This window comes from Sarcophilus harrisii, chromosome 5 (genome assembly GCF_902635505.1).
Source record: "Sarcophilus harrisii chromosome 5, mSarHar1.11, whole genome shotgun sequence".
Lineage (NCBI taxonomy): Eukaryota > Metazoa > Chordata > Mammalia > Dasyuromorphia > Dasyuridae > Sarcophilus > Sarcophilus harrisii.
The window spans coordinates 168458057-168482984 of record NC_045430.1 but is presented as its reverse complement, the minus strand read 5'-3'; the positions used below and the strand labels follow the sequence as shown (position 1 = coordinate 168482984).

General features: G+C 34.3%; 2 protein-coding genes across 4 annotated transcripts in view; one reads left to right on the top strand and one right to left on the bottom strand.

Moving 5' to 3' along the window:
* Positions 1-5602, top strand: part of FAM3C (FAM3 metabolism regulating signaling molecule C) — a 56525-nt gene extending 50923 nt beyond the window's left edge. For 2 of the 3 annotated variants that reach the window (XM_031938907.1, XM_031938909.1), the window contains 2 exons: positions 2032-2158; positions 2790-4840. In XM_031938907.1, the coding sequence (XP_031794767.1) occupies positions 2032-2158; positions 2790-2879 (217 nt within the window). In that variant the 3' untranslated portion in view covers positions 2880-4840. Of the gene's footprint in view, positions 1-2031; positions 2159-2789 lie in introns of all 3 variants that reach the window. The other variant, XM_031938908.1, reaches the window with a different exon arrangement.
* Positions 5603-8712: 3110 nt separating this feature from the next.
* WNT16 (Wnt family member 16) lies at positions 8713-24544 on the bottom strand. Its single transcript, XM_003771557.3, has 4 exons — positions 23745-24544; positions 23203-23480; positions 20586-20869; positions 8713-11315 (listed from the first exon to the last, which is right to left on the bottom strand). The coding sequence occupies exons 1-4, from the start codon at positions 23837-23839 to the stop codon at positions 10851-10853; spliced, it is 1122 nt and encodes a 373-aa protein (XP_003771605.1). The 5' UTR covers positions 23840-24544; the 3' UTR covers positions 8713-10850.
* Positions 24545-24928: the final 384 nt, after the last annotated feature.

Here is a 24928-nt window from a genome sequence, read left to right as displayed (position 1 = left end):
TGATATCCCAGGAAATCTCTTTGGTAACTGCTTTTAATTTCCCTGTCACTGGCTTTTTACTTTTATTTTTCTGAACTTTTTTTTTTTTTTCTTAAGGAAATTTTTTCATTTAGATTTTTTTTTAATTAACAAAAATCTTTTCTTTCCTTCTTTCTTGTTATAGTTAACAGAACATAGATTAACACCTTAAATACTTATATAAAAATTTGAACATTTAAATAACTGAGTATAAATTCAAACTGATATTACCATAAAAATGTGAAAAACACAAGAACCAGGTATAAAATTAAATGTAAGAAAGTAATGATTTTTGGCATTTAATAATCATTGTCAGTGACAGCATGTCTTGTTTGTTTGTTTGTTTTCTGAGGCAATTGGGATTAAGTGATTTGCCCAGGGTCACATTGGTAGGAAGTGTTAAGTGTCTGAGATCGGATTTGAACTCAGTCCTCTTGACTTCAGGACTGATGCTCTATCCACTGTGCCATCTAACTGGGCCCCAAATGACAGCATGATCTAATGGAGAGAGAACTGACTTGATATCAGGAAGATTTGGATTTACATATTTTTTTTTAAATTTTTTATTTAATAGCCTTTTATTTACAGGTTATATGCATGGGTAATTTTACAGCATTGACAATTGCCAAACCTCTTGTTCCAATTTTTCACCTCTTACCCCCCCCAACCCCTCCCCCAGATGGCAGGATAACCAGTAGATGTTAAATATATTAAAATATAAATTAGATACACAATAAGTATACATGACCAAACCGTTATTTTGCTGTACAAAAAGAATCAGACTCTGAAATATTGTACAATTAGCTTGTGAAGGAAATAAAAAATGCAGGTGGGCAAAAATATAGGGATTGGGAATTCAATGTAATGGTTTTTAGTAATCACCCAGAGTTCTTTCTCTGGACGTAGCTGGTTCAGTTCATTACTGCTCCATTGGAAATGATTTGGTTGATCTCATTGCTGAGGATGGCCAGGTCCATCAGAACTGGTCATCATATAGTATTGTTGTTGAAGTATATAATGATTTCCTGGTCCTGCTCATTTCACTCAGCATTAGTTTGTTACATCTTACTTCTTATGATACTGGGCAAGTCACTTAATCCATTAGTGCCCCACACAGCTATCTTAACTATGAGTTGAAGAAAATTGTTGCTGTGTATTAGTAAGAATTTCCTGTGCCAGTGAAGTGACAGGTTTAAACCAAGAAATAATGATAGTTGTTTTCTCACATCCTCAGTTTTTCTTTATTCAAAAAATCAAAAACTTTTTGATTATAAGAATATAAATAGGTCATTTGGAAATTCAAGGAAATATGATGTCAAAAGCCTTTAGGACTTCTATTATTAAGCTTTGCCCACAAATTTTCTATACTGTGGTAAGATAATTTGTCATGTCATAGAACATTTTGTGTTAAAATCCCATGATGGTCTTTTTTCTCCTCCCCAATCAGTGATTTCCCCTATATCTAGCTTTTTAGTTACTCTGATTTGTTCTGATGAGAAGCTTTATTTATGCCAAAAATTCTTAGTAGTGTCTTTGGGAAAAGCAGAGGTATATGACGAAGTTTCTGTAAAAGAGGATCAAAGTCAGAAAATCTCAACCAATTTTTGTCTAATAATTTACCACAGGGGTTTAACTTTTGTACAAATGTTATTTTTCAATACAGCACGATTTCTTAATCCAAGTATTAGTTGTTTGAGAGTTTTGATGTAGCTATCTATTGATCTAGATATTGTAGTATCAGGTAGTAAATATCAGAGGTTGGATTTGAACTCAGATTCTTCTGAGTTTAGAGTTAGTGTTATGTCTACTGAACTACCTAGCTGCTCCTTCACTATTATGACTTATGTAAAATTGCTGATAATATTTTAGCTTCCACAAAATAAATTTTTTAAATTGGTCTACTATTCTTTCTCTAAAATACTCTTAATCTTACTAGGGGGAGTAGTAGTGTTTTTACATTTAATGCAGTTTGTACAAAGTGCTTTCATATTATGTTCATTTATTCCCTCTCAGACTCACTAATGAAGCAAGATTATTGATTGCTGCCTTGGGAAGTACAGCTATCAGTAACCTCGATTTTAGAGACAACTGGGTCTTCTGTGGTGGAAAAGGTATCAAGACAAAAAGCCCTTTTGAACAAGTGAGTCTCTTGATTTTTTTTTTTTTTTTTTTTTTGTATTATATGTTGTGAATAAATTTGAAATGTCTAGCATTCTACAAAAGTAAAAATAATCTTGTTCTACTTATTCTTAGTCTCAAGTGAGTAAACATCAAATAGGCCATTTGCCCTGTATAAGCATTATTCTTATTTGTTGTTTGAAAGTACCATACTACTTTTTATCTTCTAAATTTTTTTTTTTTTTTTGCTGAGGCAATTGGAATTGAGCGATTTGTCCAGGGTCACACAGCTTAAGAAGTGTTAAGTGCCTGGATTCACATTTGAACTCAGGTCCTCTTGACTTCAGGGCTGGTGCTCTATCCACTGCACCATCTAGCTGCCCCACCTGTAAAACTTTTAAAACTCCACCCCTCCAACATTTTTATATGCTTTCAGTGCACTAGAACTATGGGTATAAATAACAGATTTAAGATTTCCTTTCATCATCTTGATCTTGAGGGCAGGGAGTAGTTAAGGTTACAAATGCTAGAACCTTTAATCTGGGAAATAATTAAAATTTTGCACATTTTATATTATCTCCAAATCAAGCTTGTAAATCAGTTTATTGTGTTTTTATTGCAATAGTGAATTTTGTGTGTGTGTTTTTTTGTAGCACATAAAGAACAACAAGGATACAAATAAATATGAAGGATGGCCAGAAGTTGTAGAAATGGAAGGATGTATCCCCCAAAAGCAAGACTGAACAACATGAAGAATTAGAGAAAATTTTATCTTTGTTATTGATAGGAGTGCTATGAAGGAGATATTACATGTAAATATTTTGAGAGTATATATCCATCTTGTCATTTATGCATGAGTATCAACTCTTCCAAAATCAGGATTATTTATTGCTAACCTAAAGAGTAAATTTTGTAAATAAGTCCACCATAATGAACATTTTCTAAGCTATTGTCTCTAAAAGCACAGTATTTAGATTGCATTATGATAAACATCTTTAAGATGTAGAAATGTCTTTTTTAAGCACATATTGTGAACAGATTATGAAGACAATGTTATACTATTGTTTTATAGATCTAATTGCTAAAAGAATGCGGCCATTGTGAAAAATAGTTTTGTTGGGAAGGGGAAAAGCTAAAAAAATTTTTTTAATATATTGCCCTTTTGAAGGCAGTAATCAGTCTTTAATAAAGAAGTATTTGACTAGTTGTATATATTCTGGAATTTTGCTTTGCAGTCTAATACCCTATACCCCTTCTATTCTACCTCACTTCTTTTCCTACTTTATTTCCTCACCTCCCTCAGAGATTCCTAGCCAATAAAATTTTAAAGTATAGAATTAAAATGTTTGATATAGAAATTTAGATCAGATCTGCAAAAAAGCACAACAAATTCTTTTTGTATAAAAAAAAAAAGCGATACAAGAATTGTATAAATGTATATGATTTGAAGTGCAGCTTGAAACAATTTGTATTTATGATGCAAGTAAGTTAACTTTGTAGTAGCCATTTGAAGAATGACCTGATATAGTTTAGCCAGTGTGGTCATAGAAATAAACAGATTTTTTAAATTATTATTTTTGTATGTATTTCTCTGACCATTATTTACTCTCTTCTTGATTAATGAAATCTTGCATTTTATAACTAGTATTTTGAATGCCCCTGTCTTTAAAAATGAAATGTCTTCCTTAGTTTTGATTTCTGTTAGCAAAATGATTAGTGAAAGAGTGGGAGGGTTAATTGAGAGCTTTCAAAAAACTCATGCCAGGGAAAGTTTTGTGCATTCAGTCATTATGCAACTCTACAATCAGCAATACTCGCCTATAGCAGGTAAGACATTTGGCAAGGATAATGCATTTTTAGAGTTCTTAGTGGATTGCTCTAAATACTCTATAATACTTTAATCTTTTCAGAAATGTTTAATTTAGGAAATCTCAAGATAATTTTATATTCAATTTTACACAAAATGTAAGAGAAATTCAAGTTTTTGTTTAATATTTTCAACTATTCACTGAATTTACTGAATTTCAATATTTTTCCTTGATATTCTCAGGCTTTATTTATGGTATGAATGTTAAAATCTTGGAGTATATCATTGGAACAAGTTAATGTTTTACATGTTACAGAACCAACACTTGCAGATTATCAGAATTTTAGTAACTTGTGTTAAAATAGGAGATTTTATAATTTTGCTTTATAAAAAATATTGCTCAAAAAGCAGTAAAATCAAGATGGAAACTGTAAATGTTTATTGAAAGTTAAACAGCTTGTACTTAAGCTTGAATGTAAAGCAAGAAAAAAATTCACCTTATGCTTTTACACAATTGAAAAAATTGTAGTTTTTGGACATTTAAGCAAAGCATTCTCCATACATATTTTGACATCAGTTCCCTCTTCTGTAAATTGAAAAGACAGTGGCATATTTTACAGCATCAGGGATTGTAAAGCATCAAATTTCTTTCAAAATAATGACTATTAAATACTCCTGGTTTTTTAGTATGAAAGTTTGTTGCATTGTCTGATAAACATAAATATCACAAATGTAATATTTTCCAGATATTTATTGAGATATTTATCTTGTAAGTTTTAAGGCATGTATCTGTGCCTTTTTCCTTTGGATTTTTACCTTAGCATTGCATATAAAAATTTAGAAATGCAAACAGTAATGTGATGTTGCTTTTGATGTAAATGCTATGAAAATATGAAGTTTCAAAAGGAAAAGATATTAGGGGTTTTTTTTTGGGGGGGGGGGCAAATATCCTCTGTGATTTGTTGTGCCTTCTCCAAACTTTAGATGCAATAATTTTACCACTACCTTTATTCTTAGGTTTGGTTGTTTTTTGTTTTATTTAATCATCTCGTAAGTGAAGTAAGTTAATTTTAATGCAGTTTAAATTTTCTTTATTAAAATCACCAGTTAAGTATGTAGTATCTTAAACTGTTTAATGTTTTATGAATATTTTTTACTTCCAGTCAAGCTTATGCCACTTTATTATGCTAATTATTAGCAGAAAGACAAAGGTAAAATAAAGGACAATTGGGAAGTTAAATTATTCCTTCACTAGTCTTTGACCTTTAAATTCTTAAACCCAATATTTAGTTAGGTGAGAGTCATCTTTTCATTCTAATCATTTTCATTTTAGCAACCTCTGTTAATATGTAATGTTTATTATATTTGTACCAGATGTAATTTACTAATAACTTACGCTTTAAGAATTCACGACACATAACTGAAAAGACTGAAACTGAGCATAGTAAATATCACTGTGCATTTTATAGCAATTTTAAGAGATTTTCAGTGAGTATAGCAATGAGGAATTTCAGCTTTGAGAATGTTTAATGGGCATAGAGGATAAAGATGAATTTTTTTTGAAGGCAAAAATTCATCATCTATTTTTTACACTTAAAGTTTTATTCAAGAATATCTATATAAGCCTATATCAGATTGCTTTTTGTCTTGGAGAAGAGAGGGGAGGGAAGGAAAAAATATTTGGTCAGATTCTTACAAAAATGAGTGTTGAAAACTAACTATAGTTGGAAAAATACAACACCATTCAATAGAGGGAAAAGAATATGATACATCAATTTTAACAGGACAAGACAGCGACAAATAAGAAATAACTCGAGCTTTATGAAAATGTGAATTTCTGAACTCTTTGTCACTGGATTATTTTCTTTTCTGTATGGTTAGACATTTGTCACACCACTATTTGGACACATGACAGTAACTACTTAGAAATGTCAGATATATTATCTTTAGTTTTTGATTCCACTGGAAAAGAGAAAAATCAGATTCTTTTAACTTCAAAAATAATTACTCTTATCTCCCTCTGATCTGCCTCTTGCCTTTGGTCTGAAAGAAACAGAAAAATTATTTCAAATCAATTTATACTGAATCTAAGCTGACTCCAGTGTCAAATCCATGACTAACCCATCATACAGCTAGATTGAGCAGTAGATAAGAGTGCTGGGATTGGAATCAGAAGGAAGACTCTTTATGAATTCAAATCTGGCCTCTAACACAGTAATTACTGTATGACCCTGAGCAAGTCACTTAACCCAATTTGCCTTAGTTCCTCTTCTGTAAGGTGACCTGGCGAAGATAATGCCAAACTATTCCAGTACCATTACCAAGAAAACACCAAATGGGTCACTAAGTCAGACACAAGATATCATTTAATTGCTAATTTTCCCTCTCCAGACTAGTGAGAATAGTAACTCCCTTAGCCTTTGCAGATTTAGAAGAGTTGATTGCTTAGGAGTCCTAAAAGCTTTTAAGAAGTTGTAATTACTCATATTAAACCTTTTAAGATTTAGAATTATTTCTATTAACATTGTTTTGCTAGGGGAGAAATAGGGGGAGAAAGTAAAGCAAATAGCATTTCCTTTAAATAAACAAGGCAGAAATATGTTGGAAAAATAAGTATATTAAAGTTTGCTAAGATCAAACCTAGCCTTTTTTGGACAAAGTAGCCACATTCATGTGTGAGTTAGCAGCTATTGAATACTTCTAAATGTTGTATATTACAGAAAATGTAAACAGAAATCCCTTTTTTTTCTCTTTAAATTACTATGATCCTGCTTTACTAGGTTGATAATAATCCCATGAATGGACATGATGGAAATTCAACAATATGAAATAGAGCAGAGGGAAGGGACTTGCCTTTCACCAGTCATACCTGTGTTTACTGTAGCGTGAGAATCACAGTCCTGAATCATTCATTTCATTAGAACCAAACCATAGGAGAGGCCACTAGGTGGCGAAGTGATTGGCAACAACCTCAAGAGTTCCTGAAAATAAATGTTTTTCTTGATGTCATAGACAAAATTTAAGTTTGTAAGTGGCAGAACAATTCCCAATCTTCATTATTAAAATATATCCTCACTAGGTGTTCCCTATGCTGATGAAATCATAGGTTTGGGCAAAATCCAACGCCATAAATAGCTTGACAGTTTTTCAAATTGATTGGCAGATTCACAGGTGACATTTATCATAGCATGCTTTTGTTTCTGGTGATATTTTCCTTTGAAATCACAAAATAGGAAATTTGGACTTATTGATTAGACATGATAAACAAGATAATGCATTAATAAAAGACTTTTTCCATGTCATAAATTAGATTAACTTTTATAGATTTCTTTTTGGAATGGTTTGGAATTTAGAATTTGTTGGATTGGTGCATAATCCATGATTTTAAGTAATATAAAAGTCCAGGAAACCTGGGTGTAAAGAGCAACACTTGTGCTCTTTACACACTGACTTTGTCTAGCATTCAATACTCCTCAATGACAAAGTAAAATTGACAAATTTATCTGGCAGAAGCAGTTTATATACCCCAAATCCCAGTATGAATTATAGGAACAACTTGAAAAATCTCAGATAAAAGCAGTTTTGAATTATAACTCTATTTTTATGCCTAGGGAAGGTTTCAAGACCTAAACTTTTTATTCTTTCTGAAAACTGTCCTCTTCCTCTCTTCCCTACCATTTGCAGAATTAAAGAATATTGTAATTTTGGTTGCTCTTATAAATATCCTAAATTTTACAGGGTAGGTGGTGGTGTATAGAGTCCTGCAGTGAGGAAGACTTACTTTCCTAAGTTCATATCCGACCTTAGGCATGAACTAGTCATGTGTGATCCTGGGCAAGTCAGTTAACTCTGTATGCCTCAATTTCCTCATTTTAAAAATGAGCTGGAGAAGAAAATGACAAACCACTTTGGTATCCTTGCCAAGAAAACCCCAAATGGGGTCATGAAGAGTGAAGACTATTGAAATGGCTGGTTTGTGTGTTTTTAACTCTCTAAAAGAATTGCAATTTACAGGCAACATTCTATATCCAAAAGCAGTCCTAAGGGCTCTGGCAGCCATAGGTATGGCTTTCTGAATTTTGCGGGGTCTATGCCAAGTTTAGTTCCTCTTATTTACCACATTGTGGGTCCTTCAGTGGCTCTAGTTACACTGCTAAGGAAATATTAGCTCCAAATTCAGATTAGTCTAATTAGAATGTTTTAATTATAAGACATACAGTAAATTTCAATGAATGGTTCTAATGCTGAATTACTAGGAAGATTTATTAAAACCTTGACAGACATTCATATTTTCTGGAGAATGGTGTCATTTTGTTCATTTAACTAAATTTATCACAGTGGCCTGAATACTTTCTGAGGAGGATTACAAATCATAAAAAGTGGTTGGATAACATCCATTTATATCTTTGGAAATCAAATCATCTATAAATTGTTTAATGAAAATTAGGTGTAATGAATAACTTCTCCCTCCTGATTTCAATTCAGCCTGTTCAGAAAATGATTCTTCCTTTACCGATGTTTGCTATAGCAATAGCAGATAATTGTAAAGACTTAAAAGGGTATCATAGGTATAAATTTCCCTTAGATTCTTACAAGTCACATACACTTAAAAATTAGCCATACCATTAAAAATAAATAATGTAGTTGATTATGGTTTTATATTGCTTAAATAGCTTTATCAAAAGAAAATTTGTTGTGTAACATGTATGACCTATATCAGATAGCTTGTCTTTGGGAGAGGAGAGGAAGGAAAAACAAAAAAGCAAATCAAAATCTTAATAAAAATAAGTGTTGAAAACTTAAAAAAAAATATGCAGCTGTATCATTTTTAAACTATTGGAAAGATGAAATCATACAGATTGGAATGTGTTCTTACATTCACACCCAGATAAGCTGGCACTGACATTTGCCTTTCACCACCTGTGTTTTTAATGGTGTTCTCAGTTATATTCACATCTCATCTGAGTGTAGGTAGAAATACATTGAAAGGTTGTGTAATAAGACGATTAGGAAATGAGTAATACAGGGGGAATTGCACTTACCTACTTTATCTACTTATTCAAAACAGAAAATTGTGGATTGTTTCTCATATAGTCAGGTTATTATCCAGAATTGGAAAATCATCACTTTCAGAAAAGCATTTGGTTGTTTCCAGGATCATGTCAGCTCTGAAACTGGAATGACCACTGTTGCTAAACTTGAAGGGTCACAGTTAAACTTTTAGCCTTACGCTTAGCACCTGAACCTTTGACATTTTTCATAGGGTTGCTATTTTTCATAAATCCCTGTCTACCTTGATAAATGAGGAAAATGAATGATGAGAAAAATTAATATATTCAATAGAATGTTACAGAAAATATCTATACTTTGTGCTTAAGAAATCTATTTAAGTGCCATAGATAGAAATTCTATCATTAGTAAACTTATAAAAGTCAAAGCACATTTAATTTGGAATTTTGAAGCATATGGAATTTTTTTTAACCAATAGGCATAATCACAGATGTTTTCAAAATGTAGGAAAATGAACAAAATTTAAATAATGAAACCTAATCTTACAAATATGACAGATTCATAAAATTGGCCTTTGTACTTCCATTTTTAAGTTTCTTTTTCAGATGATGTAAAATAGATCTTAATATCTCCATTTAAACAATTAAAAATAGTGTTTGTATGTGTAAAAAAGAACCTCATGTTGACTATTCAGGTAATAGAATTACAACTTGTAAACAATCTGTAACACAAAATTGCCTTTCTGGTAAGAAACCCATATATTAAACCCAGGTAACCATTCAAATGATTTTTAGTCTACTTAAGCAAACAAGTCAAGGATTGATATTATGATTTCAAAGATGGTCTTATTACCTTTGTTCTGAGTTCTTAACAAGGACATGGTTTAAGAATTTCATATAGTTCATATAATTTAAATACTATATTTACAAAATATAAAAATTTCTTATCAAAATACTATACATAATACTGTCTTTACATATTTAAACAGTGTTATTTCATACATTTCAAAATATTTTAACATCCAATAAACTTTTTTTCTTCACAGATTTGTAACACTCAGGGATTTTTTTCTCTTAAAAATCACATAGCTTAGGCAATTTGTATTAGTCTATTAATTTGTGTCTAAAAACCAGTTATTAGGATAAGTGATTTTTTTTTGTGATCCATGTGTTTAGATAGAAAATTAAGATTCAAACCTTACAACTTTTTAAAAAATAAGATTTCTATTTCCCTTTGATACCAGCTATATTTAATAGGTACCATGGTTTAAGAGATATGTTTTTTCCCCCTAATACTTTTGGTAATTTGTCTTTAAGTAGATAAAAGGGTAAATGCTTTTATGCCACTTCCATGAACGTATTAACAGTTTCATTTTCCAGGAACTCTTTGTAAAGCCTTCAAAAATACTGACAAATGTGATAACATCCTTGCTTAAGTGCTCCTTGTTGTAAGCAATATTCTTTTAAAAATAATTACTATATCTGCTCGATCAAATTCACATTTAAGCAAATTATGCCAATTATGGGTCAAGTTCTTCATCATGAACTGACATCTCCATGAACTTGTTTCTCTTTAGAGATTCTTTAATACTTTTCCTTGTTCCTTGTCCCCTACCCAAAAGGCATCTAAACAAAGATGAATCCAAAAAACGCTTGCACAGGGCAGGTGCTTAATGTTTGCTGAATTGAATCGAACCTTTGGAATTTCAGGGAATCCAACTTGCTTTTAATTAGAAGATGATGTTAGAGTAAAATCCAGACATGATGACGGACTTGATTCAACTTCATTAACCTTTCCTTAAAATTCACTCACACACACACACACACACACACACACACACTGCAGTTAAATCTTGGTTGTGTATCACCAGAGAGCATGATTCTGGACAGAATCCTGCTTATTTGCAGGTGTGGACGTCGGTCATGCTTTCACACCTTCTGCATCGAACGTAACAGCACCAGACAAATTTGCATTCGCACCTCTCCACGTGTCTGACTACGTGGGTGTTGTAGCCTCTCCCACAACAGAGGAGATTACACCCATCGGCTCCTTCGGAAGTACGATTGCACTCTCTACCCTGCGTCCCAGGGATGCCTAATTTGCGATCTTCTACACAGTAATTGGGCGATTTGTTAATGTAGAGGAGATCTTCCTTGCGCACTGATGTCTTTCTCTGGTCTTTTTCTCTCCTGCGCATGTTTCTTTTCATCTTATCCGATATTTGCACGCTGTTTTCGTACTTATCTTTTAGAAAATGCCCAATCTTTTCAAAGGAAGACATGGTTTTCCAGCAAGTTTTCACAGCACAGGAACCTGAAACTCCATGGCAGCGGCAGTCGACTGACATCAACTTGGATACTGCCTGAAATCAAATGGGAATCATGTTCAGACTTTGCTTGAACTTCCAGAAATTCCCCAGTTTACAACTGAACTCTAAATATTTTTATTTTTATGTTTCTATTATTTTTTTTATTTGTTTCGCTTATCTATGTGTATTTCTTACACACGCTAAAATAGAATTAAGGATCTTTTTTTAGAGCTAGATCAAACAGGAAATTCACTTGGCATACACAGAGTAGCTTGAACCGACTAATAATTCTTAGACAACCCCCTGGAGATTATAGCTGGGGGACATTTTAAGTTTCCCTTCTATGTTTTAATAGCAACTGCACAAAAATACATGAAATAAAATAAAAGCAATCAACTTACTGCCATATGACATTTAGAAAGATGCCAGGAAACTAGTATTTTTATACTTTTAAAAGGATAAAAAAATTACTCGGGCAGGCCCCAGAAAATTTAACCCATCACATTTTCATACAAATGATAATTTTATCCATTAAAAAATGCTATTGAAATATTTATTAGCTACTTCTCTCTGTCTCTCTCTTTCTTTTTCTTTGTCAATTTGTCTCCCCTCAATGTGTTTATAATACCAAAGTGTTTTCTTCTGTGACAGAGGTAATAGGGAAAATATTCTTAGGAGACAAGTAAAACCATGGTCCCTCTTTTAAACACCTTAAACTATTTCCATTTTTTCTTATTGGGAAACTTTCCATTACCCAATTTAAATGTGACCCATTGCTTTTAGCAAGTCATTTGACTTTCTTAGTTTCAACCAACAGGCACACCAACCAAAGGTACTGAGGTTTTGCCCTCACTTGCCAAATATTTCTCTGCATTCAAGAAATTTATTTCCTACTGTATTCAACTAGGAGAAGACATCTTTTTTTTATTCCTTTCTGAAAATGATACAAATGAAAAAGCAAATCGAAGAGCATTTTAGCAATTCAGACACTCCCCAGCTTATACATGGGTTGTTTCAAAAGCATGTATGTACGTCTGTTGCTTGGAACAGAGAAGACATTTTACCACAGAAACAAGTGTTTTAAATTGTGGTCAGCTTCCCATGCCAGCTCACAAATATCCATTTAGTCCCTGGTCTCCCCCACCCCATACCTTTGGCATTTTAAAGTAATTTGTCTGTCCCATTATTCCTGTCCTGCTCCCGACCAAAAAATCCCCAACAGTAATAACCATGAAAAACATAGAATTGCACATAGCTTGTTCATCACTTCTCAGAGAGTGAATCAATATCTAATGTTTACAAAATTACAGCATTAATAGAAATTTAGGACCTAACCATCATTATTTCTATATAAAAATCCAGAATTCCAACTCAGAATTTTGTGCACTCATTTATAGTAATGAAGCCTGGTTATAGTTGACCTCCTTTTGGCTTTTACATGAAACTATAGTCTTGTCATCTATAGTTCATTGTCATCATGGCTAGGTTTCAAGTATTCTCTGTAATGGGAAGGGAACATAAATGCTTAGATAAATCGGATAAACGGTACCCAGATTAACCAAAAGGAGATTAGGTGAGACAATGTCGTGAGTTAGATACAAGTGTATTCTCACTACAGCAATATAGCAAAGTATTAAGAGTTTTCTATGCGTGGTTCAGTAGCCATCATCTAAAGCTTGAATTTTTAACCTTTTTTTTTGTTATAAGCTTATGTACATCTTCTCAAAATCATGCTTTTAAATACATAACAAAATACTCAGGATTACAAAATAATATATTGTAACATCACAATTATATTGAAATATTGTAATCAAAATATGTTTGAAAAACTATGGATCCCACTTTAAAGAGTCCCCAATCTAATGCTTTCCAGTTCTGAAACTTGAATTGAGCCCAAATAGACTGAGAAAGCAAAAAAGTAATCTCAAATATTGCCAACCAACATGTATGATAAGAATCAAAGTAGTGTTTGGATATGAAATTGACTAATATTGTGTGAAACGTGCAGTTAGTGATTTAAAGCCCGTATAGTTTTAGTTTCTCATGCCAGAACCTACATTTTCTAGCCAATCAAACTAAAAGAGCTTCCTTCGATTCCCAGAGGATGGCAGAATAAAATAATAAATCACTAGGAACAGTTGTAGACTTAGCATGTAGGCAATATATTTGGAAAAAAATTAGAATTATTCCATTTATCCCCTAATTCCATAATCATAGATGAAAGAAATGAGACCACAGTTTTAATTCCACTTAGATAAGGAGTTTCTTATCCTAATTGTAAAATAATGAGATTAACACTTTTATATTCTATGGGCCACTTGAATGTTATGCAGCTTAGAAGCAATGACATCTTTCCTAATTAAACATGATATTCTACAGAGACTGAATGATTCAAACAGTGTTATACAGGCATTTGGAGCATATGGTAAGTTACAGTGGCAGCACCTCTCACAAATAATAACATCACAAAAGAATCATGTAAGATATTGGAATGCTGCTTACACAACACTTTTTGAATTTGCAATATTAACAAAACAATATAAAGGCATTCAAACTCCTCACAAACTGAGAGGCCTTTTCTTTTTTCTTTTTATTTTTTTTTGAAATCTAAAAGATTTTATCTTTATAATAATTTCCTTTTCATGGACAAAATTCATCAACCCATCCACAATATATAATCAATGTTGCCTGGGGGCTTGCTCTGAGAATTTAAGTGACTTTGCTGGCTTATGTGTCAAAGGCAGGACTTGATCCTTAGGCCTCTCTAATCACAAAACTAGCTACTTATTATACCACACTGCCTTATGCAGCAAGTCAGTAAGAGTAATTTGTGAGAAGTTTAAAAATATATGTGACTGAGTCTTATTAACCTAGGGTAAGACATACTCTTTGAAGGGTCTTTAAAGTCTCTAAAGTAATTTATAACATGGAACATAAGCTTGCTCCAATGCATTTTTGCAACTTAAGTTTAATTTTTGAAATGTACCCAATAAAATAATGACTCGGGGCACAGGGACAAATTAATATGGTCTATATACCTTATGTGGTCAGATTTTGCTAAGTACCTTCAGTTTATTAGGAGAAAAAAACTAAACAAATGCCAAATAGAGCCACTTTTCAGAGCTCCCTAGTGGTAATCCTAAGAATCTATAATTATGGGTTAAAACTTGTTGATTACCAAAAGCAGCCCAACTCTTCTGCCTGAATACCATCTCTCTCTAGGATGCCATAACCAGGGACATATATTGAATAGCAGAGTGAAGTCTCATGAAAGCCCTGGTAAAGTAAATCAAAGAACAATTTACACAGAATAGGTGACCCAGGACACCCTCAGTAAATAGCAATTGATCAATATATTCAGTTAACTGATGTATTCAGCCCATCCCTTGATACTGAACAATCAGTCTTCCCAATTCTAGGGAAACTAATTATAATATAAAATCTTTTTACAGACCTTTTCTTAGTTCCAAAGCAAATCTTTATCTTCATGTTTTCTAGCACAGATAATGGTGAAATAATTCCCCTAAGCTGTTAAGTATTTTATAGCCTCTAAAAAGATTGTATTTCAGAGTCTATCCACAACTAGCTTTCTATAAGGGATAAGGAGATGTGCAAAATATTATTTCACTACTTAATCCATCTTGAACGAGCAACTTCTAACTCCTATCCCCATACTCCAAAAACTTTGTCAGGAGACCTCCAGTAGTGCTCATCTTAACTTTTTAAAGTGGCATTCAAAGTTCTTTACTATCTGGATCCAACTACTTTTCCAGGAATGTGTCACTCTACTTCTTCCAGCCTTTGTGAATGCCATCTATTATACCTAGCATGGCCTCCCTATATCTCCATCTATTGAAATTTTTCCCCTTTAAGGTCTAACTCAACTGGACCTCTACTATAAATTTTGCCTAATTCTCTAAATAATAAATGATAACTGTCCCCTTGAATTTCTTATACTGTACCAGATTACTAATGCTTATCTCCTTGTCTTATGGTTATCTCTAATACAAGACATCACTCTGACAAGCTGTTATGTCTCTCTCTTCCCTACCTCTCCTCCCATTAGACTGACTATAAGCTTCTAGAGGACAGGAATCATGTTTACTTTTGCCTTTTTATTGACATAAGTTGAACATAGTAAATAAGCACTTCTTAAATATTTGTTGAATTCAGGGAACCTAGCATAGGATAAACTTCACAATAGTTACCTTTTTGTGCCTTGGGGGAGATGGAAGAGACAGTGTGATGCAATGAAAAGAATACTGGATTCCAAGTGAGAAGCTTTATGTAGCTCTGCATCTTACAAGCTGTTTACAACCTTATATTAGTAATTTAATTACTCTGAGCCTCAGTTTTCTAATTTTTAAAATGAGGATAATAACATCTACCTTAACAATCTCATGCAATTATTGTGAGGAAGGTCTTTGTAAATGTAATATATGCTAGAAATCTTAGCTATCATTATAGAGGGACATTTTAAAAAGAAAGGGTAGAAAGTACAATGAGAAATAAATCTCTCATTCCATAGTTCACCACCTGCTGAATTTGTGTGGCAAATGATATGGAAACTGGAATTTTTAATAACTTGGAGTTAACCAGCTTTCAAGGATTAACGTTCAAAAAGTTTCACTCTATTTTCTAGAAATTTGGAGTGTCTCTTATTATGTCTATTAAGTAGGGGAGTGTTTTTTTAAAAATTACATATTATTTGAAATAACAATAAAACAATAAATTTGCATAGAAAGCAGCTTAGAAATATTCAAATGAAGAATATAACATATGAATATACACACATGTATAATATATACATAATATATACCCACAAATATATATATTATACACACATATATTCATTATACCACTGAAATATATTTCATTCCTATAATAGCAGATGTTTCAAAAATAGAGGAAAAGAAGTAATATTGGAAGTACTGACTGAATAGAGAGTTCACCCTCCAGATTTGTATAGCATATTATATTCTTTTAAACTACTTTCTTATACATTATCATATTTTATCTCATTCCAAATCCACAATTCTGTGAAAAAATCAGGTCAAAATGCTCTATACAATAAGTTCTCAAGATGCACTTATGGTGAGTCATCACTGGTTTATACACCTACACACAAAAATTAAAAAAAGGACTTAATATTAAGGAATATGATGTTCGGTTCAAGTGCATTTTTACGCTATATACAGAAAATTCTAAATAGTGAGTCACTTAATGATAAATTGTAAAATATGAAAATAAAAGATGCACAGCCTTTTGCCAGTAACTCAGAGAACAGCAACTGAATGAATTTTATGTGGTTATGTGCAAATTCCTTTCTTTACTCTAGTTGAGTTGTTAAGGTTTATAACGATATTAACAGAGGAATGTTTTGTTAACTATTGCAAACAGATGTGTGCATTTTAGTGGAACATTTCTGAACTTTGAGAGGGCAATTAAGAAGTTGGGATTTAGTCCATGGAAGTTCCCTTTATTTTGCTTTGGCAAATATAAGATGAATTGTTTTGAAATAAGATAGCAAAGATACATGACTAAGACTATAAAACATAAATACAGGATTGATAGAAGCAGCTCAAATGGCTTAGGAATTGGTCTCTCAATATTGATTTGGAAGTAACACTTCTGACAAGAGTTTTCCATGCATGACCAGCAAATTTTACGACAAATTTAGATCCATTAATTTGTTTAATTTTGAAATGTGACAGCCGATTCTGTTTCAATCATAAAAACTGCAATACGAATTCATGAAATGGCATGTGCTGTTCTTATTCCTAGGAGCCATTTTGTTCTGTTTTGGTCTGCGGAAATATTTTAACCTGCTGATGAGTTAAACATTTATATGTTGTTCAGAGACTTATCTTAACTATTCTTAAATTCAGTCAATGAACATTTGGGATCTGGCCCTTCCCATTTTTTTTAGTTACTCATCGTAAAACAAATTATGGGGTAGGGAAACTTAAAAGTTTATGAGGTGGACATGGGAAGAATGGAAATATCCTATGCACACCAAAAGAAATACCCATAAATATTCCAAGTCACATCATTCCCAGAAGTACTGCCCCTGGAAGACATCATATCATGCTATTGGCCAATCATTGCTTTGCAACATTATTCTTGGAGGCATAACTTAAGGAATGGTGTCAGAAACCTAGTGGGATTCAGAGTATTTAAGGTCAGCGGTTAGAAAATCATCTGTCCTACTCATAGCATAACTAAGCGCCAGTACCCACATTTTTGGGAACATTTCCCTACATTTTAAGTCTGGGGATTTTGAGACTAGGAAAGTACAATTGAATGCAGATCTTAAAACACACTCTGAAGAAGATACCTACTACCTTAAAATCCTCATTGGCAGTGATGAAAATTGAGTTGATTGTATTTTCACTTAAGATAATTTGTTCTATCCCATCATTTAAAGGAAACTGTGGACTGTAATTTGGATTCTAATATATTATCTGTACTTTAAGAGACATCCAAAAAAGAACCAAGTGTTTATATTCCTTCCCCCTCAATATTATACAACGAAATATTTTGTGTGCTTTAATTTTTATGTGGATAGAATAGTGTGAAAAGGAAAAAAAAATTACCATTGGCAAAACCCCAAAGCTTATGTCTATAATACAGTAAGATTTATGTGTGGGCTGAATTATTTTCTGTAACACATAACTCTCTTTGGCACAATAACACAAAACTGATTACTGTAAGTTAAGAAATAATTCAGAAGCTTGTTTAAAATAAGCAAGAGGTAGATTAAAGTTGATGTTGAGTGTGTTTTCAAAATAAATATGTAAATAATAGTTTACTATCAAAATGAACATTTACTAAATTTATTAATTCCATATAATTAAAAAAAAAAAACAGAAAAACAAGGTAACACTAAACCCACTAGTTTTCTCATGGAGATATATTTATACATCTGTTAAAATTCTTTAGTTTGTTTTTTTTATTGATCTGAATTCTAAAGTCTTTCAAACTTGTTTTTTTTTTTCTGTAATGTTATTATATATAACTTTTTCTCCTAATTCTGTTCACTGTTATCTTAGTCTCGATTCAGAGGCAAAAATCTTTTTAGATAGACAAAAGTATTTTAAAATGTTAGTTTTATATTTTATCTTGCTTATTGTGACAGAAAGATTTAACATTTTAATGTGCTTGAATTTAAAGAGGCTAACAGTATTACTGGGGATTCTAAGGCATATGAATTTCCTTCATTTCTTATCATTCATAAGTTAAGGAAATTTATTTTACTTCTTTGATTTTTTTTTTTACTATTCCACTTTGAATTATTGTACTTGGGCACATGATTCTAATGATTAGTATGTTTGACTTTTCTTGCATTTTCTGTGATAGATTTTCTTTCTAAATTAGATTGTATTTAAAGTGAAGCAACAAATATGCTGGTACACATGTGTATATATCTCTCTTATATTAATATATCAATATGTAATTTCCTTGAATTCATTTGTATAAAATACTTTTATGAAAGAAAAAAAGACCTAAATATTTACAGCAGTTTTTTCCCCCCGTGAATAATTAGAAACTATGGGAGTACCTACCTATTAGTAAATGACTAAACAAATTATAGTATATGAATGGAATGGAATATTATTGTGACATAATAAATGGTGAAATGAATAGTTTCAGAGGAAACTGGGAAACCTTGTGAACTGATGGAGATTGAGGTGAGCAGAAGTAGAAGAACAATGTATACAAGGAAAATATAGCGGAGAAAAACAACTTTGAAAGACTCTAGAACACAGATCAATGCAAAGTCAATCCATAAGTCCAGAAAACTGAGGACAAAAAAAAATACTCACCTTCTGCCAAAAAGATGCAGATACCTACTTGTATCTTTAAGGCCAGTGTGGGGATCTGTTTTGCTAGACTATGCATGTTTTATGATAAGAATTTTAGTTTTTTGTTTTTGTTGATGTTCCAGGGTGGTGGAAGGAATGTAGAAAGAACATATTAAAATAGTTTTAAAAATTAAAAAAAAAATTAAATCAAGAAAACTTCTCTTTAACTTTGATGTTAAACGGAAGCCCATTTATTAAAAATACACACATATTTCATGAATATTTACTAATTTTCTTATTCTACAATTTTAATGAGGTTAAATAATATAATTTACTTATTTTTAAAGGTTTTAAATTCAAAATAGCTTAATTCCTTATGTATAAGTTGTATTAAGATTGTAATTATTTTGAATCATCTTGATTTTATTTTTACTTTTTAAAAAATGACTGTAATATAAAAGTAGTTTTTGTCAAAGACTTTTCCTAAATGTTTTGACTTTTTTACTTCATATCAACTTTATGTGGTAATTCAGTGGCTGTTATAAGAGATTTGTAATTTGCTAGGTGATTAATCAGGAATCCAAAATTGTATAAATATGCAATGATTTTTATAGACCACAGGAATTGCTGAAAATTACAAAGTAAACATTCACAAGTTTCCCATGACTTCAAAAAAATCACTGTGAATATTCTTGTAATTCAGCCATGTTGATGAGTCTGATTTGTACTGTCAACCCTCTCTGATGATATGAAGATACGAAGTGAAGGGAAAGCTTGTAGTGTATCCTCAATGATGAAATAAACAAAAAAAAATCTGAGCTCAGATACTGTTTAAATGAGGTGACTCATATTTAAGATCAAATTGTACTTTTTTGTTTCGCAAAGAGTCATTAAAAATTCTTATAAAATGTATGTATTATATACATACATACTATAGGTCTTATACTATAGTAGAGGAAAAGTGTAGACAGACAAATAATTAAACTAAAGAGCTAGGAGTCTCTGTGGGCTGAAGATCAATAAGCAGTAATGATAAAACATTATTTAAATATAATCCAGTGGAGAAATCTAATTCAATTTATTGAGCTCATGTAAGAGATGTAACACAGCTTAGTAGAAGAAGCAACTCTTCGGAAAGAACCAGAGGACTTGGATTCAGATACAGGTTAAAGTGATTCCACTTTCTAGGTTAATTTCTTTATCTGTAAAATGAGGAGACTGAACTGAATGATCCAAGATTTCTTTTGATACTAAGTTTCTATGATCAATGTTTCCGAAGGGATCTATTTTGTAAAGCAAGGCTCACTTTATACTCTGGGAAACACAAGCCCGACAAAAGTAGGAAACACACCCAGAAGAGCATATGTGCCTGAAACAAAAACTTGGCTATTTTAGAATACCATATATCACTCATGTCTTAGATTTCTTCTCATTGATATAATTTCATTTATGCTGAGGCTAAGCTTAGCTTCATCTTGTAAGCTCTTAAATAATTTTTATTTCATGTCCTAATACGTACCTGCCTCCCGGCTTCGTTATTATGCAGATTCATTGCTAACAGTTTCCCATCTTTTCCAGTGGTGTTTTTGGTGGGGACATCCAAGAACTTTCTACTAAACCACATGCCGTACTGAATGTCATCAGAGCAGCCACCCCAATGCCAGCCTTCAGTAGCTGAGCCACCATTCTTCAAGTTGGTGTCACAGGAGCACTCTGTCATGTTCCCTGCACTGCATGATCTTGTCACAGAATGCACCAGACCTGCTGCCATCACCGCATAAATAAATGCTGTTTCTTTGGTGCCTGGGACAAAATGAAAGGGATTATTTAGTTAAAATGTAATTGTAATAGATCTTTGAAATGGGTTTCTTATAAGTTCTCTCAAGAAGGAAATGCTTTTTTTTTTAATCACTTCTTTTTATACAACTGGTGCCCAGGACAATATCTTGCACATAGTAGCTATTTAATAAATTATTGAATTAAATTAAATTGAAAAACCAATTGCAACAAATGCAATTTAGGCTCAGACAAGAGGTTTCCAATTGCTCCTTCTCTTTTTAAAAAGCAGTAACATCATTTATAAAATTCCTCTCTTTAGAAAGGATTTTCAGGAAGGTCAAGTAAAATTACTCCTTAGTCAGTGTCCTTATGGGTCAGCCTTTTATCTAATCTAAGTATTATCCTTAAAAAAAAAAAAAAAAAGTGTTCCAAGAAAGCAAATGTCAGCAACTTATCCAGTACTTAAAACATAGTATTAATCCCTTCTTGTTAAAATGAAAAGAACTGTGGTGAAAATATTGACAACATTCTCATAACACTTCAAACATACAGTTACCTTTCATTTTAATTTTGAATCTTCCTAAACACACACTTCAAAAACTAGTGATTATTTTTAAACCTGCATGAAAAAAAAAAAAAAAATGAGGCAAAAGTAAAAGCCCAGACCAAGTAATTTTAAAAATATATAAAAATGATATATTTATTTTTAGAGTAGATTTATTTTTAGGAGATAGCATGTAAACTGGGCAAGACATAATTAATTATTTGAAATATCTTTATTCCTTTGTTTATGCATTTGATTGATATTACCTCATCTGAAACTGCCAGAGGTGTTACAGTATTTTATTCTATTTAAAAATTCTCTTATATTTAAAAATAGAATTAAAAGGCAGGCTTTTAATTAAAATATTATATTATTTTATATTAATATTTTATATATAATATATATTTTATGTATGTATATGTAATATTATATTAAAAATGGAATAAAAGGCACTAATCTGAAACTGCTAGAGTCATTATTGTATTTTATCCAATTGCCAACTTATTTTTAAATCAATACTAAATAAGAGATGATGACTTCTGAGTGAGCATATCTAAAAGTTGCAGCGAATTGTTGTAGAGAAATTGGAGATTTTTTTGGAGGGAAAATGTTCACTATGCCTGCATTAGCATTAACATTAATACCACCAACAATACTTGGATAATTAGTAGTTCTATATAAATTAAACATTTAAAAGTAGAATAGAAAGACCTGCACAGATAGATGTTTGCCTCTCTTTTTCAAAAGTAAAAGCAGTCTGTCATCTGCAGCCTTTTCAACAGTGAATGACTGAATGTTTCTGCAACCCAAGATCACATTTGTTGTTATCTTCTATTGGAACTCCTGCTACTTATGAAGGCATGTTACATGGTAGAACATATAAGATGTTCACAAGTGGTATTGGGAAGAGGGAGGGTAGGATGTTGGTGGCAAAGATCAACAGACCGGTAGAGTAACAAGAAAGTGGTTTGAAGGAAAAGGCACTACAATCTGTGTTTGGGACGCACTTAACAAAATTAGCATACTCGTACCTTTGTCCTCACAAAATCATAATGCAATTGAAGGGCCATTGACATTTTTTTTTTTAACTCTCCCAGAACCTTTTTCCAGGGAGTTTGTGCTTTGCCCAGTAGGGAATGGAAAGGGAGAAGGTTAAAGGAGGACAACTCTTGGAGTGTTTGGGATGACTTTTCCCTGATCCATCTTTATTCTCTAAATTCAGCGTCTGGAGGAGTAAAAAAGAGTCTGGTTGGCTGGAGGAGTGGGGGTGGGGGGACCTGCTCTGTTTTTGCCACAATTACCCACTTGACCAGGGCTCGATGCGTGGCACGCCTGGGTAAATCAAAGCAGATGGGGAGCAGCATTCTCTGGGGCCTACATCATGTTTCCCCAGCTGGTCTCAAAAGACAGCGGGAGATGGAGAGGGCGGGAGGAGGAGAGAAGGGGGTCGGAACCCAGAGAAAGAAGTGTTAGTTTTCACTCAATGCTAAAGTAGGAGGGCAGAAGATTAGATTTGGGTCGGGAGGACACTTCACCTCCTTAGTGCCCAGGTGCAGATCTGGAGAAGGAGCCCCAGTTCCCGGGGGCGCACCTGCAGCTTGCCTGAAAGAAACTCTGTTGTATTCCGGACCCCTTTCCGCCCTCCTTTCCCGACTCTCCAGGTCTAGAAGACAACGCAAACGCCACTATTCCTATTCGAGAAGCCAGAGGAGAGATGCCCGCTCCGGCTTCGGCCGCCTTTGGGAAGTGCCAAGCCGCTGCTTTCTTGGGGGGAAGGGACAGGCAGAGAAAGAAGGGGAGCAGGTGGACTCACCGCTGCTCAGTTCGTAGCCGAAGAGAGGGGTGGCTCCGGGCGAGGGTGCCGGGGGCGCGGCGGGGGCGGGGGCAGGGACAGCGGCCGAGAACACCTGGCAGTTCCACCTCTCATGTTTGAACTGGCTCTTGCACTCCTGGATGCCCAGTCGTGCCCCTTCTCGGATGCTGGGTAGCAGATAAGGTTTCCTTTTGCACAGTTCCTTCTGACGGCCGCTCAGAGGCAAGTTGGTGCAACCTAGTTTCTCTGGGACCCCAAAAGAGGCAATACCCAGCCACCTGCAAGAGATGGCAGCCCCGCATCCATGGTGAGCCACGCACAGTCAGTCCCCTCATTTGCCCATTTCTCTCTTGAGAACATTGCTTATCCTCGGGTCCCAGAGGTCGAGCCACGCGTTCTCCTGGTAAGGGGCTGCCCCAGGACTAGGTGCCGTCCTCCCCCTCTCCCCCCCCCTTTTTTTTTGTGTGTCAAGCAATCTGCCTGGAGAGCGCGCTCTCGAATTTTCCACCTTTCCCATCCCTCCCCTCCACTCCTATACTCACATCCAGTTTCCGTGGACTCCGCAGGGGAACAGGGCGAGCAGAGTAGCCCACAGGACGCAGAGGCGAGGCAGTCTCGGGAGAGCTGCTCTGTCCATGGCCCCAGCATCGAGCAGCCGGGGCTCAGTCACGGTCCGCCGACCCTCCCCTTGCCCGGGAGCCCCACGAGGTACCCCACGAGCTCGAGCTCAGCCCAGGACGACTAAGCTATCACTCTCTCCTGTACCCCCAGCAGAAAAAACAAAACAAAACACTTTTACTTTCTCCCCTCTCCTCGCTTTCTTGCAAGGGAGCAGTCTCAGGATGCGGAGAAAGTGACTTGGGACCCTTTTCCTTGGATTGAAGGAGGGGCCCTGCAGAGTATAGGGAAGAGTCCCTAGCTTCCCAAGGTGAGTAACTTGTTTGATCTTTTCCCCTTTCCATCGTTCCTTCTCCCTCTTGCCTTCCCCTCCCATCCTCTCCTCTGGGTAGCTCCTGTCTTCCGATTGGTCCAGTTGCGGCTGCGGCATCTCATTATCCCAGGCGCTCAGGCTCTCATTGGCTGAGCCCGAGTCTCTGCGGGGTGGCATTTTGGGAAGGGCTGCTCGCAGACTGCGCGTCCCGGGGCCGCAGGGCTTCTGTTATTTCAGATTGCGCTCTCACATCCCCCTTAGATGCTGGGAGCGGGGAAGGGATTGTTTCCCCTGGTAGACTGATGGGGGCGTTTTTGTCTTGGCAACTGTGGGTCAAGGTTCGGAGGAGGCACAAGCATCATTGTTGTTCACTCACCCACTTTTACTTCTGGTCCCTTCGCCAAGCCACGGGGTGGAGTGGCTGAAAGTCCGCCTAGCTTTGCTGCTGTCGCCGCCGCCGCCGCCTCCTCCTCCTCCTCCTCCTCCTCCTCCTCCTCCTCCTCCTCCTCCTCCTCCTCCTCCTCCTCCTCCTCCACTTCCTCCTCCTCCTCCTCCTCCTCCTCCTCTTCGTCTTTCCCCTTTCCTAATTTCTCATCTTCCTCCTCATCCCTTTTCTCCTCCTCCCATCTCCTCTTCCTCCTTCCCACCCCAAGCAGGTTCTCTGTTAGGCACCAAACAACTCTGAGTATAATATATCTCATAAAAATTGGTGAATTAGTGAAACGTGTTGTGGTATTTTTAAGGATAATGGCAAAAAGTTGTCAGACTTAACTTTTGGTTTGGTTTATATTTAAT